The 15,905-nt window shown below is 34.1% G+C and overlaps 1 protein-coding gene across 1 annotated transcript; it reads right to left on the reverse strand.

The window, feature by feature from the left end:
• LOC109235564 (protein NRT1/ PTR FAMILY 6.2-like) lies at nt 3,097–11,899 on the reverse strand. The gene is made up of 5 exons (XM_019401726.1): nt 11,556–11,899; nt 11,346–11,448; nt 4,969–5,186; nt 3,998–4,871; nt 3,097–3,840 (listed from the first exon to the last, which is right to left on the reverse strand). The coding sequence occupies exons 1-5, from the start codon at nt 11,556–11,558 to the stop codon at nt 3,308–3,310; spliced, it is 1,731 nt and encodes a 576-aa protein (XP_019257271.1). The 5' UTR covers nt 11,559–11,899; the 3' UTR covers nt 3,097–3,307.

Below are 15,905 nucleotides of genomic sequence, written 5' to 3' on the forward strand. Positions count from 1 at the left end.
AAACACAGTAAAGAAAAGTGCACGACATCACCCTTCGTGCCTTTACTCTCAACCTCACCATGTAAATCAATAAAAATGGCACGACATCACCCTTCGTGCATTAACACTCACGATAAGGCACGTCATCACCCTTTGTGCATTAATACTCACAATATGGCACGACATCACCCTTCGTGCATTAACACTCTCAATATGGCACGTCATCACCCTTCGTGTATTAACACTCTCATAACATGGCACGGCATCACCATTCGTGCATTAACATTCTCTCTTACCATAAAGCAAGAAACAATTAACAACAGTGAGATAAAATAACGAGAACAAGCCTTACTTCAACATTTGGTTCCACCATACCAACCTCAACTATGAAATCAATATTCAATTATCACCAAGAACCCGTAAACATGATAAGAACGATCAGTTTAACAATTTGTTAGTTTAAGCATGGATAATATGACCAAGGAAAGCAACAATTACAAGAAAAGTCCCACCCTCATGCTATAACCCGACAACAACGCATAAGTACTCGTCACCTCACATATACGTTGTACCCAACATCTAAAAATGTAGCAAATAGAAAAATAAGTCCTAATCCCTCAAGTCAAGGTTAACCACGATGATTACCTCGCTCCAACGACCAAACTCAAAGCTCAACCACAGATTTGCCTTTCAAACAAGCCTCCGAACCAATAGAATCTAGAAATTTACCAACCAAACGTTTCAAATTAAGTTTTAGGAACTACTCGTATTGTAAAGAATTCAATTTAGGTCATTATTGAAAAAATCAACAAAACTCAACACCCGGGCCCGTTTAGTCCAAACCCGAATTTCGGACCAAAATCTAATTACCCATTCACCCCCGAGCCCGTTTATGTGATTTGTTTTAGAATCCGACCTCAATTTGAGGTCTAAATCCCTAGTTTACCAAATCCCTAATTTCTACCCAAAACCCCCCAATTCCACCATGAAAACTCTAGATTTAAGGTTGAAAACTTGTGAAATATAGTGAAAGATTGAAAGGAAATAGGTTAGAATCACTTACCAACGATTTCGGGAAGAAGGAGTCTTGGAAAAATCGCCTCTAAGATTTTAGGTTTTTGAAAATTTGAAGAATGAACCAAAAATCCCGTCTAAGTCATATTTTGTTCAGCTGCAGATGTCGCATTTGCGGCCCGGGCTTCGCAAATGCGAGAAATCCATCGCATTTGCGAAGACTCACACCTATGGAATCATCGCATTTGCGATGAAAAGTTCGCAAATGCGAACACTAACTGGACCGCAAATACGACCCAATGAACGCAAATGCGAAGAATCTTCCTCCCCAGCTCCCATCGCAAATGCGACCTCATGATCGAAATTGCGAACCTAGGCAGACCCTGGCACTCTTTACAGATGCAAAGAAATGGCTCGCAAATGTGAGAGTGACAGAAGTTGGAAATGTTCGCAAATGCGAACTCTGATCTCGCATGAAATTGCAGACACCAGCAAATGTTTTAAGTCCAATTCACTTTGTAGCCTATCTGAAACTCACCCGAGCCCTCGGGGCTCTAAACCAACTATGCTCACAAGTCTAAAAACATCATACGAACTTGCTCGCGCGATCGAATCGCCAAAATAACACCTAGAACTGCGATTTGAACACCAAATCAAATGAAATTTTCAAGAAAACTTTAAAACTTTTATTTTCACAACCGAACGTCCGAATCACGTCAAACTAACTCCGTTTCACACCAAATTTCACAGTCAAGTCATAAATATGGTATTGGACCTGTACCGGGTTCCGAAACTAAAATACGGACCTGTTATCCAAAAGTCAAACATTGGTCAAACACTTCAAATTTTGGTAACGCTTTAACTTTCAAATTTTGACAAAGTCCGATATCTCGGGCTAGGGACTTCCGAATTCAATTTCGGGCATACGTGCAAGTCCCAAATCACGATACGAACCCACCAGGACCGTCAAAATACGAATCCGGATCCATTTACTCATAATGTTGACCGAAGTCAACTCAAATGAAGTTTTTAGGCAAACGTTTTTATTTTTTATCAACTTTTAACATAAAAGCTTTCCGTAAACACGCTTTAACTTTCAAATTTCGACAAAGTCTGATATCTCGGGCTAGGGGCTTCCGAAATCAATTCCGAGCATACGCCCAAGTCCCAAATCACGATACAGACCCACCAAGACCGTCAAAACACGAATTCGGGTCCGTTTACTCATAATGTTGATTGAAGTCAACTCAAATGAAGTTTTTAGGCAAATTTTTTTATTTTTTATCAACTTTTAATATAAAAGCTTTCCATAAACACGCCCGGACTGTGCACGCAAATCGAGATGGGATAAAATGAGGTTTTTAAAGTTTAAAAGCGCAGAATTGGGTTCTAAAATATAAGATGACCTTTCGGGTCATCCCAGTTTTGATGGAACGTTTTGCATGATGAATTCTTGATACGTTTTGATATAATTGAATCATTGAATTTTTCTACTTGTTCAACTACATGCTTATTTTAGTTAATTGAAGAGCTCTCAATTAACGATGCCTATTTATTATGTATGGCTTAAAAAAGAGTACATATTTAGGTGGTTGTTGAACAACGTCACTCCTATCATATATGAGAGATCAATACGGCGAGTTTAAAAGTGGGATTAGAGATAACGAAGCGTTGGCGTGATCATAGTGAGCGGTGAAAAAGTGCGAGCTAGCGTAATTCGAGAGAAATGACTAGTACATTATTGTAGTTGCTCGAGAGAGAATTACGATAAGTGGAGTACTCACGATCAGCAGAGAATAATTAGGCGAAATTATAGAAGACGTAGCGGGTAGGATTCCGACAATTGGAGAAATCATAACTCTAGACCAATTTAATCTTGTCTCCAACACTTAGTATCTTTAGTTGTTAATTTACTATTTTAATTTGTTAGTTAACTAGTTAGACATAAGAACCTTGATATTTATAACTTGGGAAATTGTTCGAGCTTATCTTCTTAGTGATACTTAATAGTTACAGCAAAACTTTAGTTCTCTGTGGGATTCGACTCCGAACTCTTAGACGTATTATATTTACAGCGATCGCTTATTCTTATTAGGACTAGAGTTAGGCGTGACCAGACGTCAAATAGACGTCTTATCAAAAGAGAAGTGACATTAATGGACTGCAAAAGTCAAACCAATCTATCAAATACCAAAGACAACAGACAGATAGCACATGCAATTAAACATAGGCAACACTTGCTCTGACTGTACGAATAACTAGAATAGTAAAAATAAGAGAGCACAACTTAACCATCATTGGCGGAGACAAAATTCTAGCACTTGTCATCGGCAGCATTTCCATTTTTCACAGTCTCCATCTGTACGGCAGATTTAGACTTCCTTGGCTTGAACCATGTCGTAGCAATTAGGTAAAGTGCAAAGTTTATGACTCCTAATATAGCAAGAAGGCCATAGAAACAATCAAGCCTTGCGTAATTAATGTTGTCTGCAAGCCAGCCATCACCACCATTGCTTCCTGTCACCTTCTTGATAATAGAGACTAAGAAACTACTAAAAAAGAAACCAAGAGAAAGGGTTGTCAAGAAAAGGCCAGTGCTCATTGTTTTCATCCCTTTTGGTGACTGTGTTATGAAAAAGTCGAGTTGGCCGGTGTATATGAATCCTTCCCCAGCTCCAACCAAAAAGAATTGTGGGATCAAATAGAATACACTAATAGGTAAAGTTGACATGTTTCGCCCCACAGATTTTGCCACTGACAACCTTTTTAAATCAACTATAGCAGCTATTGCCATTCCCATAGTAGAAAGCACAAGCCCTATGGCTATTTTTTGTAGGCTGGTAAAACCTGCATGCAGCAAGCCATGACTTTTCAGCTCTCAACTGATATTAATGGAAGACATTCAATAAAACTGCTATATATAGGTTTGATTTAACTAGTTGTAAAGAAAATATGAGGAGGGTGCAATATATAATATTATGTACATGTTCAGAGTGATCAGTACCTGGTTTTCCCTTCAATTTCTGCCAGAGTGGCATGATAAATCGGTCATAAATAGCCAAAGAGATTAAGATGGCAGACACAAAGAAGACAGTAAGAGAGCCTGCTGGAATTTGGAATTTGCCAACTGATCTATCCATGGTGGCAGCTTGTTCGACTGAAAATGTAATCATTTGTGCATAAGTTGTCCAGAAAAGGATAGTTGTGGCCCAAATTGGAAGTAGCCTAGCCATCATTTTTACTTCCTCCACCCTGGTCACTGTGCACAGCTTCCATGGATTTGGAGCAGATGTATCAAAATCTCCTTGTGCTACAATTGCAGCCTTGTCCAGAAAGCGGAATTGTTCACTATGTTGGATTCTTGAAGACACTGGATTGGTCTCGTAAAGCATGCTTACATCATAGGGAACATCCATATTCCTTTTCCTTGAAGCTGCTACTATGACTTGAAATATTTGGACTATAGGACTTCCTGAGCTTTTCTTGTAGCGGTACATTCTAGTCCCAGAAAAAAAGATTACGATTGCAATTAACATGGAAATGCAGCAAATACCATAAGCCCAGCTTCTTCCTACTTCATCTTGAACGTAAACTAGCACTGTAACTGCAGCCAAAGTTCCCATGCTGATGAATAAGAAGAATCTGTTAAAGAAATAGGCCATTTGCGACTTTTCCTTCTCGTCCTTATCATCAAATTGATCTGTTCCAAATCCAGATACACTAGATTTTAAGCCACCAGTACCTAATGCTATTAGATATAAAGCTAAGTATAGAATTCCCATCTGGAAGCCAGTTGCTGGTTTGCACTTCTCATGAGGATGGCAAGGATGCGGCCTCAGCTGTGGCAGGCCCGTTGCCAGTGTTAACATGCCAGTTCCCTGATGAGTTTCACAGCATAATTTAACATTAAAATAAATTACTTTTATAATTATGTCAAAATGCTGAAACTTAAAGAACGTGGCAGTAGGTATTTACCAGTGATTGTATGATTGCAAAGATTGCAATGGTTTTGTATCTGCCAAGGAAAGAATCAGCAAGAAAACCTCCAAGGAGGCAGAGAAGAAACGCTGTGCCCATAAAATCTGTCACAATATTTGCTGATGCTGCACTTGGTAGATGCATCACTCCACCCAAGTATGTCACTAAATTTACTGCTATTCCCATTGTTGAAAGCCTTTCATTGATTTCAATCCCTGTCAAATTTAATTTAAAACAAACTTATGTATAACCCTCCAACATTAATTTATATCACGTCTAACATGTCTTGTTAATTTGGTAGCATGAGCAAACACCTAATTCGAAGTTTCTTTCTTGCTTATTTATCTACCAGTTTATTTTATTCATTGTTAAATGAGATGTAATAATTTATTTTTTGCCTTTTTATATTATTTTGGCATGTAACACTAATTTTTTTATTATTCTTGCAGTCGTCCCGGTAATATTAGATCTTTAGAATAACATGAACTGCCGCTTAAAGAGAAGATCATTGGCACCTCCCACATGCCAAGAAATGTATTTATTTCTTCTCTCGTTCTTTTACTTTTCCCCCTTTTACCTACCTAGAGAATTAGTTATTTTCCATATTAATTAAATTTTACATATAATGCTAAGTTAAAATAAGAAAATAAATATTAATTAAACATTACTATTTTATAAAGACTCATTAATTTGGAATACTAAAAGGTGCATGAAGAAGCAATTAGCTCAAAATATGACAACAATTTCTCATAAATGAGGCTATTGTAATTTTTTTACCAAATTTACAATAGGGTAATATAAGCATTTTTAGAAACGGAGAAAGTATCCTTGAAGTCCACCGTTGGTTACTACCCGCGTGACAGTTTTGATATGTGAAATAGGTTTCTAGACTTTCTCATTTTCTTTTTTCCTTGAGTTTCTTTCTTATTCACGATGTAGTCTGCTTTAAAAGATAATTTATTTATGAACCAACTGTTTTTGTCTAATTTCCTTTTACTAATTATGCGTAGAGGAAGAAATACTAAATTTTATAATCATGGCACAAGACGACTAATATTTGTTGACAAAATCTACTATGTTATGGAATGAGAGCTAATCCATCAAATCTATATCTATACTATATTAAAAGTACGAAGGCCCTTAGCGAAATATCGTTCGCCTTTTTTACCCTTTAAAATAGAATTTACAATGGACAAAATAGTCATTTAATTATTTTCCTAATATTTATGAGACATTAATTAAACATTGTATATTTACTTCCTTATAATTTGAACTATATGAAACTTCTAATATTTAGAAATTTAATTCACCTAAGGATTTTATATCGTTAAATTTCTTAATATGGTATCCAAATCAGTCTAGAACTCTTTACCTCTAATAAATATGCCTAAAAGTACTTCTAATATGGTAATACGAGATAATTATAGTTTTCCTCTCTTATTCAATCTCTCTTGCCCTTCTTCAGTTATACTCTTTTCTTTCTAATAGCCTTTCACGAGAGATACACTTTTAGTTTTTTTTCTCTCCATTTTAGCTTCTTATTTTAGTTGTTGGAGTCGTATTTTCAAGTAAATTTGTTAGAAATTTATGATGCATTGATTTTTTTGTAGAAGAGATTCAGATTCTCGAATTTAGTCAATTATATTAATTTCATAATTTGTTGGGAATATTGCTGAGTATTTAGTTAGAAATCCTTTATTGGAGATGGATTATTTTATTTTGATTAGAAGTTAATTTTGCTACAGGTTTAGAAGAAATCTACCTGCAGATTGTAGGAGTTCAACAAGCACTTTGCATTGGTGCATTACGGCAAGTAAAGGACTTATCATCTTGTATGCCAATTAAATTTATATCATAAATTGCAATTAGTTTCTTCAAACTATAATACTTATTTTCATCTTGGTGTTCTTCTGCCGCATATTTTCATGCAAATACGATTATGCCTTCCAAAAAGTCATTTCAATTGAAGACTTTATTTATGATATGTAGTGATTCTTATTCTTTGAGATTTATAAAGAATTGTCATTTTTTTTAACATGTCGTGCATGGGTAATTCTTCACCTAATTGATTTTTAACTATTTGAAATAGAATTCTTATTGAATAAAATATAATTAAATATTTAAAATTTGATATGAGCTAATTAATATTATTTATCTTTTTAAGTTTGCAACCGCACAGCCTATTATTTTTTGGCAATATTATTTATACAGCATAATTTGCCAACATTATACCATTATTATAATCTATCTTCTATAATATACTAAAAGCACGAAGGCCCTAAGCGAAATGTTGTTTGCCATCCTTTTAAAATAGAGTTTATAATGAACAAAATATCAATTGATTATTTTCCTAATATTTGGCATTAGTTATTTTAATTGATTTCCTACTATTTAGGAGTAGTTACCTTTTAGATTTAGTTTTTTTTTTTTTTTTTTTTTTTTTTTTTTTTTTTTTAATGAACTAGGAAATTTCGTATATTTTGACATAAGTAAATTTTTTTACTCTTAGTTATTTAATTGTTATATAAATTATTTTCTTATTTGTTGTAATTTTGAGGATTAGTTATATAAATCTTGTGAGTACAAATAAATTTACAATACACCTAAAATTAATTTAATTGATCGCTGCATAATAAGGTTCGTAGAATTTAAATATGCATTCTTTGTAGTGAGTACAACTTTTGGTAACTGAAAAAGAAATATGATAACTTATGAAATTTATTTGGTGCAATTATAAAAGTATACATTTTCTTAAGTTGAGAATAATGACTAATGACTGAGGACTTCTTTTTTTGTATACGCGCAACGCGCGTACCCTAAGACTAGTACTATATTAAAAGCACGAAGTCTCTTAGCCAAATGTCATTCGTCTTTTTTACCCTTTTAAAATAAAGTTCACACTAAACAAAATAGTCATTTAATTATTTCCCTAATATTTAGTATTTTGAAGTCAACTAAAACATTACTAAGTTTTCCTTATTTGAACGACTACACAAAAAAATCTAAGTATATATCAAAATCAATTACATTTACCATATACAATATTGTAATATTATAATACTAAAAATATGAATGTTTACGTGTTATATTTCCTAAGAGGATGTGCATATAATTAATGGAAGGAAACAGCCGAACTTATAATAGAATAGCCCGACCATAATTTGAAACCTAACAAAGGCAGCAAAATTTTGATATTAGAATCAGTGGCGGATCCAGGATTTTATGTTCGTGGGTGCTTAAGTTTTCTTGGTGTGTAGTAATTACTTAATTTTTTGGTTGGTAGGTGCTTTCTTTTCCTTTTATATCAGATGCCTCAAATTTCTTATATAACTATACCTATGCTGTGTAAAGTTTAATGGTTGCTGAAGCACCTAAATTTAGTATGTAGCTCCGCCCCTGATTAAAATAGCTATATAATTAAGCTCTTAATTAACTGATTAAAAATATTCAATTTAATTATTTTTAACTTCATCATAGTTGAAAGAAAACTTGACGATTGTTCTTCAGGTTCAAATAATCTAATTTAAGAGGAGATAAAGAGATATATCAATACGATCTTATCATTTTATTTATTTATATTAAGCATATGCTAATTAATTCAAATATTAAAAAGACAATTAAATAACTTTGATAGGCGGGGACAAAGCGAGAAATCATAATAAAGCATATGAGAATTTATGTAGGACATGATTTTTCTCTTAAGCTAGCTAAATAGGATTAATATTCATCATTTTTAGGATCTTGCATTTTTTTACTATAATTTTTTTAATAACTCATATACATTGGTTAATATGGATATGCAATATTTAAAAATTATATATTCATGACAATAGAGTACACGCGCTAGTTGCCTTAAATATGAAGACAGCGACTTGCCATATTATCGTACACCTTTTTTGTAAGTGGGAAGCCTTCTGTTTTATCCCCTTATAATTTTAATTGGTTTTTCTTTTTCTTTTACTATGTCTTTTCTTTTGTTTCCTGTCCTTTTTACCTTTTTTTTAAAAATTTGTATATGAGAAAAACGAGAAAATTGACAATTGAACATAAGTCTCAAACAATTCATATAAAAAAAGTCTAGGAAAAAAGACCTTAGAGGAAGAAAAGATATGGAGTGATGTCTCAGGTTTATATCCCTAAAATATTTTGCACCCGAAGGTACGATTTTTGCATTACAAAGTTTCAAAAAATTCATAAAGATATTTTTTTTAATTAAAATTATGTATTTTTTATTTTTTTAAACCACGCGAATCGCGGATAATTACACCAGTTATTCTGTAGAACAAAGGAAGTGAAGCATCAGGATTATGAGAAACAAAAAGAAAGTAAAAAGATACAGTAAACGCATCCCGGTTAAAGAAAAATAAAAGAATAAGAATAGAATAAAGCAAAATTTTCACATGAAATTAAGAGAATGGATGTTACATGTGAATGAAATGGGACAATGCTTAAATAATTGTCAAAAGCTGTTTTAATAATTAAGTAGTAATAGTATCTTTTCACGTGATCTACAGAAATTGGATGTCACATGTGAGCTCCGAAATGAGGAAACAGGATGATGCTTAAATACTGTTTATGTCTCCTTACATATGATCTGTCATGCAGAAAATGGCATGACCATTATCATTTATAAACTTTTTTCCAAAGATGGTCCCACGATATAAAATTTAAGTTATACTATATACATATATACTTGGTATGTTATTGTTGTTGACTATATACATTTACTAGTGTAGTTATTAATCTATGTTTAATATAGATTTTGTTTACCCCGTACTAGGTTCTAAATAGTCCGGGAGATTGACACCCTATTTGGCCAAAGCTTATGGGAGGCAAAATATACTCCCTCCGTTTCAAGTTATGTGATACTAGTAAATCATTGCATAAAGGTAAATTGTTTCCAAATAAGGAAATGAGTCATTCTTTTTAGCATGGACTAAAAATGAAATAGGTTCACATAAATTGAAACGGAGGGTGTACTTTTTTTGGCGAGAAAAAGTACTTATTTAGAAATATGAAGTGTTTGGCCAAAATAGAAAAGTGCTTTTAAGCTGCAACAGAAACAATTTTTCTACTTTTGGAAAAACCCTACAAAATTTTAGTTTCTGCCAAGAAGCAGAAGCAGAATTTTCTTTTTCATGACAAAAATATCTTTGGCATAAAGTTATATTTCCTAAATTATTCCTTATCAATTTAACCTTTACTTTTTTATCTTTCTCTTTTTTTTTTTCACCGTATTTTTATTCTTCTTCTCTTATTATTATTTGGAATAATCTCTCTACTTTAAATAGATCTTTTTTTTCTCTTTCATCATATTTCTTCTTTTCTTCGTCTTCTATTACTCTTTGAAATAACAAAGCTAATCATAAAACAAGCATTTTTTTCATAATGTATGGGTTTTTTTTTCTTTTGTAATATACCAATATTTATATGATCTCTAGTTTGTAATATTTTCTTTTTTGGCGTGCATGCATATGTTGACATAGTGCAATACTATTTAGTTTGTTGTTTTCTCAAGAATTACATGTAACTTGCTAGCACATATGTTCCTACCAACATTATTGCTTTTATATAGTTATATTTTATATTGATTAAATCTTTAATATATATTACTTTATGTTTTATGCTTTACTTACATAAAAATATAAATTAATTAAGTTCTTCTATCATATATATTTTTGAAATACTTTCTAAAATTATGCTAATAGTAAAGTAAATTTTTACTGTCTTTTATCGTAATTTTGCACTCAAAAGGACTTTTTTGAAAGATTGGCCAAACGTAATTTGCTTATCAAAATCGCAAAAAGTACTTCTCAAACGAATTGGCCAAACACAAAATGCTTATCTTTAAAAATAATTTTTTCGAAAGCACTTTTGAACAAAAGTATTTTTTAAAATGAGTAGTTTTTGGCAGCTTGACCAAAGGAACTTGAAAATCATTATAGTATTTGAGTATATAACCTTAAACCCACAAAATATGGAATATGATGTATTTCCACTCCTAACAGAGGGGAAAAGTTGTGATACATACTCCGAGTATATTGATTATGGTGGACCTTTATTTCATCGTATTTGCCTGAATCACCTGTTTTTCATCCTTCCATGAACTAACCTGAAGAGCCTCAAACCCACCCAGGCCGCCCCTACTATATAAAGAAGTGTTAAGTTTTGCTAATAAGAGCTGGTTAGTATATGTCTTAAACATGAGAAAACATTGATGTTTCGTTAGCTAAACTCTTTAACTGTTATGAACAGAAATAATATATAGGCGTTCAAACTGCCTATCGACAAATGAAAATTCTATATATGTGAAATACTTGTTGATTATATATATATATATATGTGCAATAAGAGGGATTTAATTAATTACTAACCCAGGACAAGAGCAGCAGGAACCCAACCACCAGTTTTAGATCTATCAGCAGGGAGACCCTTGTAGTTTACAGCGTCTGCAACTGTCAAGCTCATCTTTCCCTCCTGTGGGGTGGAAACAAATTATTGGACATAAAAAATAATAATATTGAATCTCCATTGACTAAGATAAAAGTGAAGATTCTGCAATGATGGTTTCAACTTCTACTAACCATTATTTCTTTTCCAACTGTCTCAACCGTATTGAAAAGAGCTCATAAAACTGAAAAGAAAAGCCTAATTAGGAAACTATATGTTGTTATTGAACTCCTTAATTACTCTGCTAGCTCTTCTTAGCAGTCACACTTAGTTTGCTTAGAAGTCCTGTCATTTTATAGGCAAAGACTTCTCACTCTGAAATGACCCCCACTACAATATTAAGTACTGTTGCTTCGTTGGGATTAGGCCTATCCCATTTTAAGATGTAAGGTTCTCAAGGTTGATATTTTAAGGTGAAAATGGTAATGTGAATTTTAAAGTTGATGTTGATTTGGTGATATTGGTGGGAAAGAAAGGGAATCTGGAACATGCAATACCATTAAGGTTTTGGAGGTTGTGAACCACAGTGAGGCGGCCATGCATGCCTCATTCTTGAATCCTAAGTGCTTTTGCTACCCCACAAGTACCACCTTTAATTTTGTTTTCCACCATTGTCTTCTGTATGAACAAGAAAATTACATTACCTATATACAATACGTGGGACAGAAAACTACTGTAGATAATATTCCCTATGAAAACAGAATCTACTTATTTGTATATTTGCTTTCTCGATCTTCTTCTTTCAACATGTTGTGTCATTTTCAATAAAGAGAAATACAGAAGACCTCATGGAACGATGGATGTGTATTGATCGAACAAGTGCCAGAGAGTTAACCATAGCTTCAAATTATTAAAGTTAAAGTCAATGTACATCATTATTGTCTTGGGGAAATTAATTAGTGGTCATGGCTTAGCCGAAGTGGATAGCAGAAAGTATTGTTGAGAAGATTTGACACGGATACTTTGTTCTTCAAATCAAATAGGCTACTTAACAACTTATTTAAAATAACTGTATGGAAGTCAATGTCCCGGTGTGTGTGTGGGGGTGGGGGGGGGGGGTGTTGGTGGAAGCGCCTAGCTAGCTGAAGCTACTTAAAACCTTAGGCATATACTATGTTTTTTTTACTAGGTAAAGGTTAGCCCGTGCGCATAAATCAAGCTCATTATTGACTTAACTTTATTTTTTGCTAATTTATATTGTTTGACCAAAAATATAAATCTTGGTTCAACCAATTAGATTTAAATAAAGAAGAGTTAATCTTAGTTAATAATAATATCCTAAAGACAAAGCTATCGGTGCTGTGATAAATAACTTGTACATTTTTCCGGATGACAATGAATATAAGCAATAATAACAGTATTCAATTACCCAAAAAGATGGAATATGATATTAAATAGTACTAATAAATAGGGATAAGTGGCATTTGAGTAAATAAAACGTATGAGTCGCCCGAAAAGGGATGAGATCAGTGGATATTCTCTCTGACAATGATGAATGATTGATAAGCCTCTGAATACTTAGGTTGTTCTTGGATCCAAAGGAAATGCTAGACAAGAATGTTAGTAAAAGGTTGTTTTCGTATGCTTGCAATAGTACCAGATTCTTTCTATAAAGTCAATGTATTTTTTTAAAAATGAATATCTCACATCCCCTATCATTGTGTCTCTTTCTATTTATAGGGAACATATTTCTAGAAACCCTAATAGTATAGGTGTAGAGAATATCCACTAGAATATTCTCTTTAGTGTCCTATCTTGAAAATAGATGTTATAACTCTGTCAAGGATGTTCGACCTCGATCTTGATCTTTCTGAAAGTCAACAAAATTCAACCCGGGCCTGCGTGCCCAAAATTAGAAACCAATACCAAAATCCAATGACCCATAACTTTCCGAGTCCAAATATGTGATTACTTTCCAAAATTCGAGTTTAAATCGGTGTTCAAAACCCCAAAATGTACTTTCTTATCTTGTAGATAATATATATATATATATATATATATATATATATATATATATATATATATATATATATATATATCAAATCCCAGTAGAAATTACGTACCCACAAAGTAGTGATGAAAATCTTCTAGAAAATTGCCTCTTCCCGAGCTCCAAAACTTTGTGTGAAAAGTGACTAAATCCCGAAACAAGTAATAGAGCAGTTGTTCCAGCTAAAATCAGATGCTAGATGTAATGACCCGGTTGATCGTTTTGAGAATTACCATTTCTTTCGGTGGTTTGAGGTCCTGAGTAGTTTCATATGATGTATTACAACTTGCGTGCATCATCGGTTTTGGTTTTTGAGTGGTTTGCGATTGATTTAGAAGAATGGTTCTCAATTTAAAAGCTTTAAGTTGGAAGAGTTGACCAAGTTTGACTTTTGTGTATTTGACCTCGCACTGGAATTTTGGTGATTTTGTTAGGTCTGGATAGTAATTTTAGACTTGGGCATATGCTTGGATTATTTGACTGGAATTTGACTTCGATGTTATCGGGTTTGAATTATCGTTCCGGGAGTTGGAGTATGTTCGTTTTGTCATTTGGAACTTGTGTGCAAAATTTAAGGTGATTTCGAATGGTTTAGACGTGTTTGGCGTATGTTTGGAATTTGAAAATTCGAAATAGTTCATTAAGCTTGATTTGAGGTGTGATTCATGGTTTTGCTGTTATATTATGATATTTGAGGACTCAAGTAGGCCCGTGTTATGTTTTGTGACTTGTTGGTATGTTGGATGGGGTCCCAAGGGGCTCGGGTGAGTGTCGGGGTGGCTTCAGACCATTTTCTTTCATGTTTGCATTGCTGGTGTTCCCTGATATAGGTGTTGTGTTCCTTCTTCACGATCGTGAGAGGAAGACCATGATCACGATGTGTAAGTTGGAGCTAGGTATTTTCAAGACTGGACAGTAGCGTTTGCGGAAGTTTAGGGGGCTTGAGCATCGTGTTTACAGAGATGGTGTTGGCCCAAGTAAAGGTTAGTTTTGAAGACTGACAAAGGAACTCAGACATGAACCAGGTCCATCCAGTGGTCCATCCTTCAGGTTCACAAAAACGGGCAGATTCAAGCATGTGGGATGCACGTGAAGGAGATAAGCTTAACTTGGTGTATTTAATATCTCCTGATCGAAAAGGTTGCATAATTGATAAGGAGAAGGAGTCCTTAATCAAAGAGAACACTATTCAAGATAGGGAAGGAGTTAGAAGTTGAAATCAACTAGAACTCTTCCACCAAGGAAGAGTTGCATCAGAACTCTAGTTATTTCTTCATCTACTAACTCTATAAATTGCAGGATGTTCTCACATTAAAGTGTTGCACAAAAACGCAGAAGTTAAACGTGAATTGGGAGCAAAATAGCAAGGCTTTTTGCAAGCAGTTCGTGTGTGATTCAAGTGTGCAAACCAGAAGCTACATGAACCAGATTGAAGAACCAGCTCCATAAAGAGTTTTATGTGTCTTTCTTTATTTCTAGTTCAATTGTAGTAGGTGTTTCATATTGTACCTTTCAGCTTTATCTAGAAGCAATTGTAATAGGTATTTTGAGTATTCAAGTTAGAGTTAACTTGAAGTTGTCGCGGCAGTTAGAGGCTGGTTGCTACAATGGGATTAGAGTTAATCCTTAGGTTTACAAAGAGTTTTGTAAATGCAGTTTTTGGCTCAGTGATTTTAGTGGAGTTTGGGAAAATCCTACTGAGTAGTAGGTCGTGGTTTTTTTCACCTTTTGAGCCAGGTGTTTTCCACGTAAAAATCTCTGTGCACTTTACTTTCAGTATTTATTATTCCGCAAACTGCTGTAGTTAGAACACTTGGAAGAACCAGGTTCTTCTAACGCGAAAATTAGGTACCACACAAATCACCCCCCTTCTTGTGTGGTATTGACGTTTATAACATCAATTGGTATCAGAGCAGGTTATCCTTGAAGAGGCTAACACCTTAGGAAAAGATCAACATGAGTGCACCACCTAGGAACTGGGAAGGGCAATCCACTATTAGGCCTCCACTTTTCAATGGTCAGTACTATTCTTGGTGGAAGAACAGGATGAGGGATCACATCATAGGAGAAGACTATGAACTCTGTGACATAGTCACTGATGGTCCTCTAGCAACTACAAAGAAGAATGCTGAAGGAGTGGATGTGCCAAAAACTAGAGCTGACTGCACTACTGAGGATTTAAGAAAATGGGAGAAAAATGCTAAGGCCAAGAAATGGCTTGTGTGTGGACTTGGTCCAGATGAGTACAGTAGAATTCAAAGTTGTACCACTGCTAAGGAAATCTGGGATACTTTGCAAGTTGCACATGAAGGAACACCTCAAGTGAAGAGGTCCAGAGGAACACTGCTGTATTCTCAATATGAGAATTTTACTATGAAGGATGGAGAAACTATCCAAGAAATGTATACCAGGTTCACTACACTGACAAATGAACTTGAGTCTCTTGGAAGGATTATCCTGGAAGAAGACAAGGTGGAGAAGATTCTAACTAGAG

Source organism: Nicotiana attenuata, chromosome 12 (assembly GCF_001879085.1).
Source record: "Nicotiana attenuata strain UT chromosome 12, NIATTr2, whole genome shotgun sequence".
Classification (NCBI taxonomy): Eukaryota; Viridiplantae; Streptophyta; class Magnoliopsida; order Solanales; family Solanaceae; genus Nicotiana; species Nicotiana attenuata.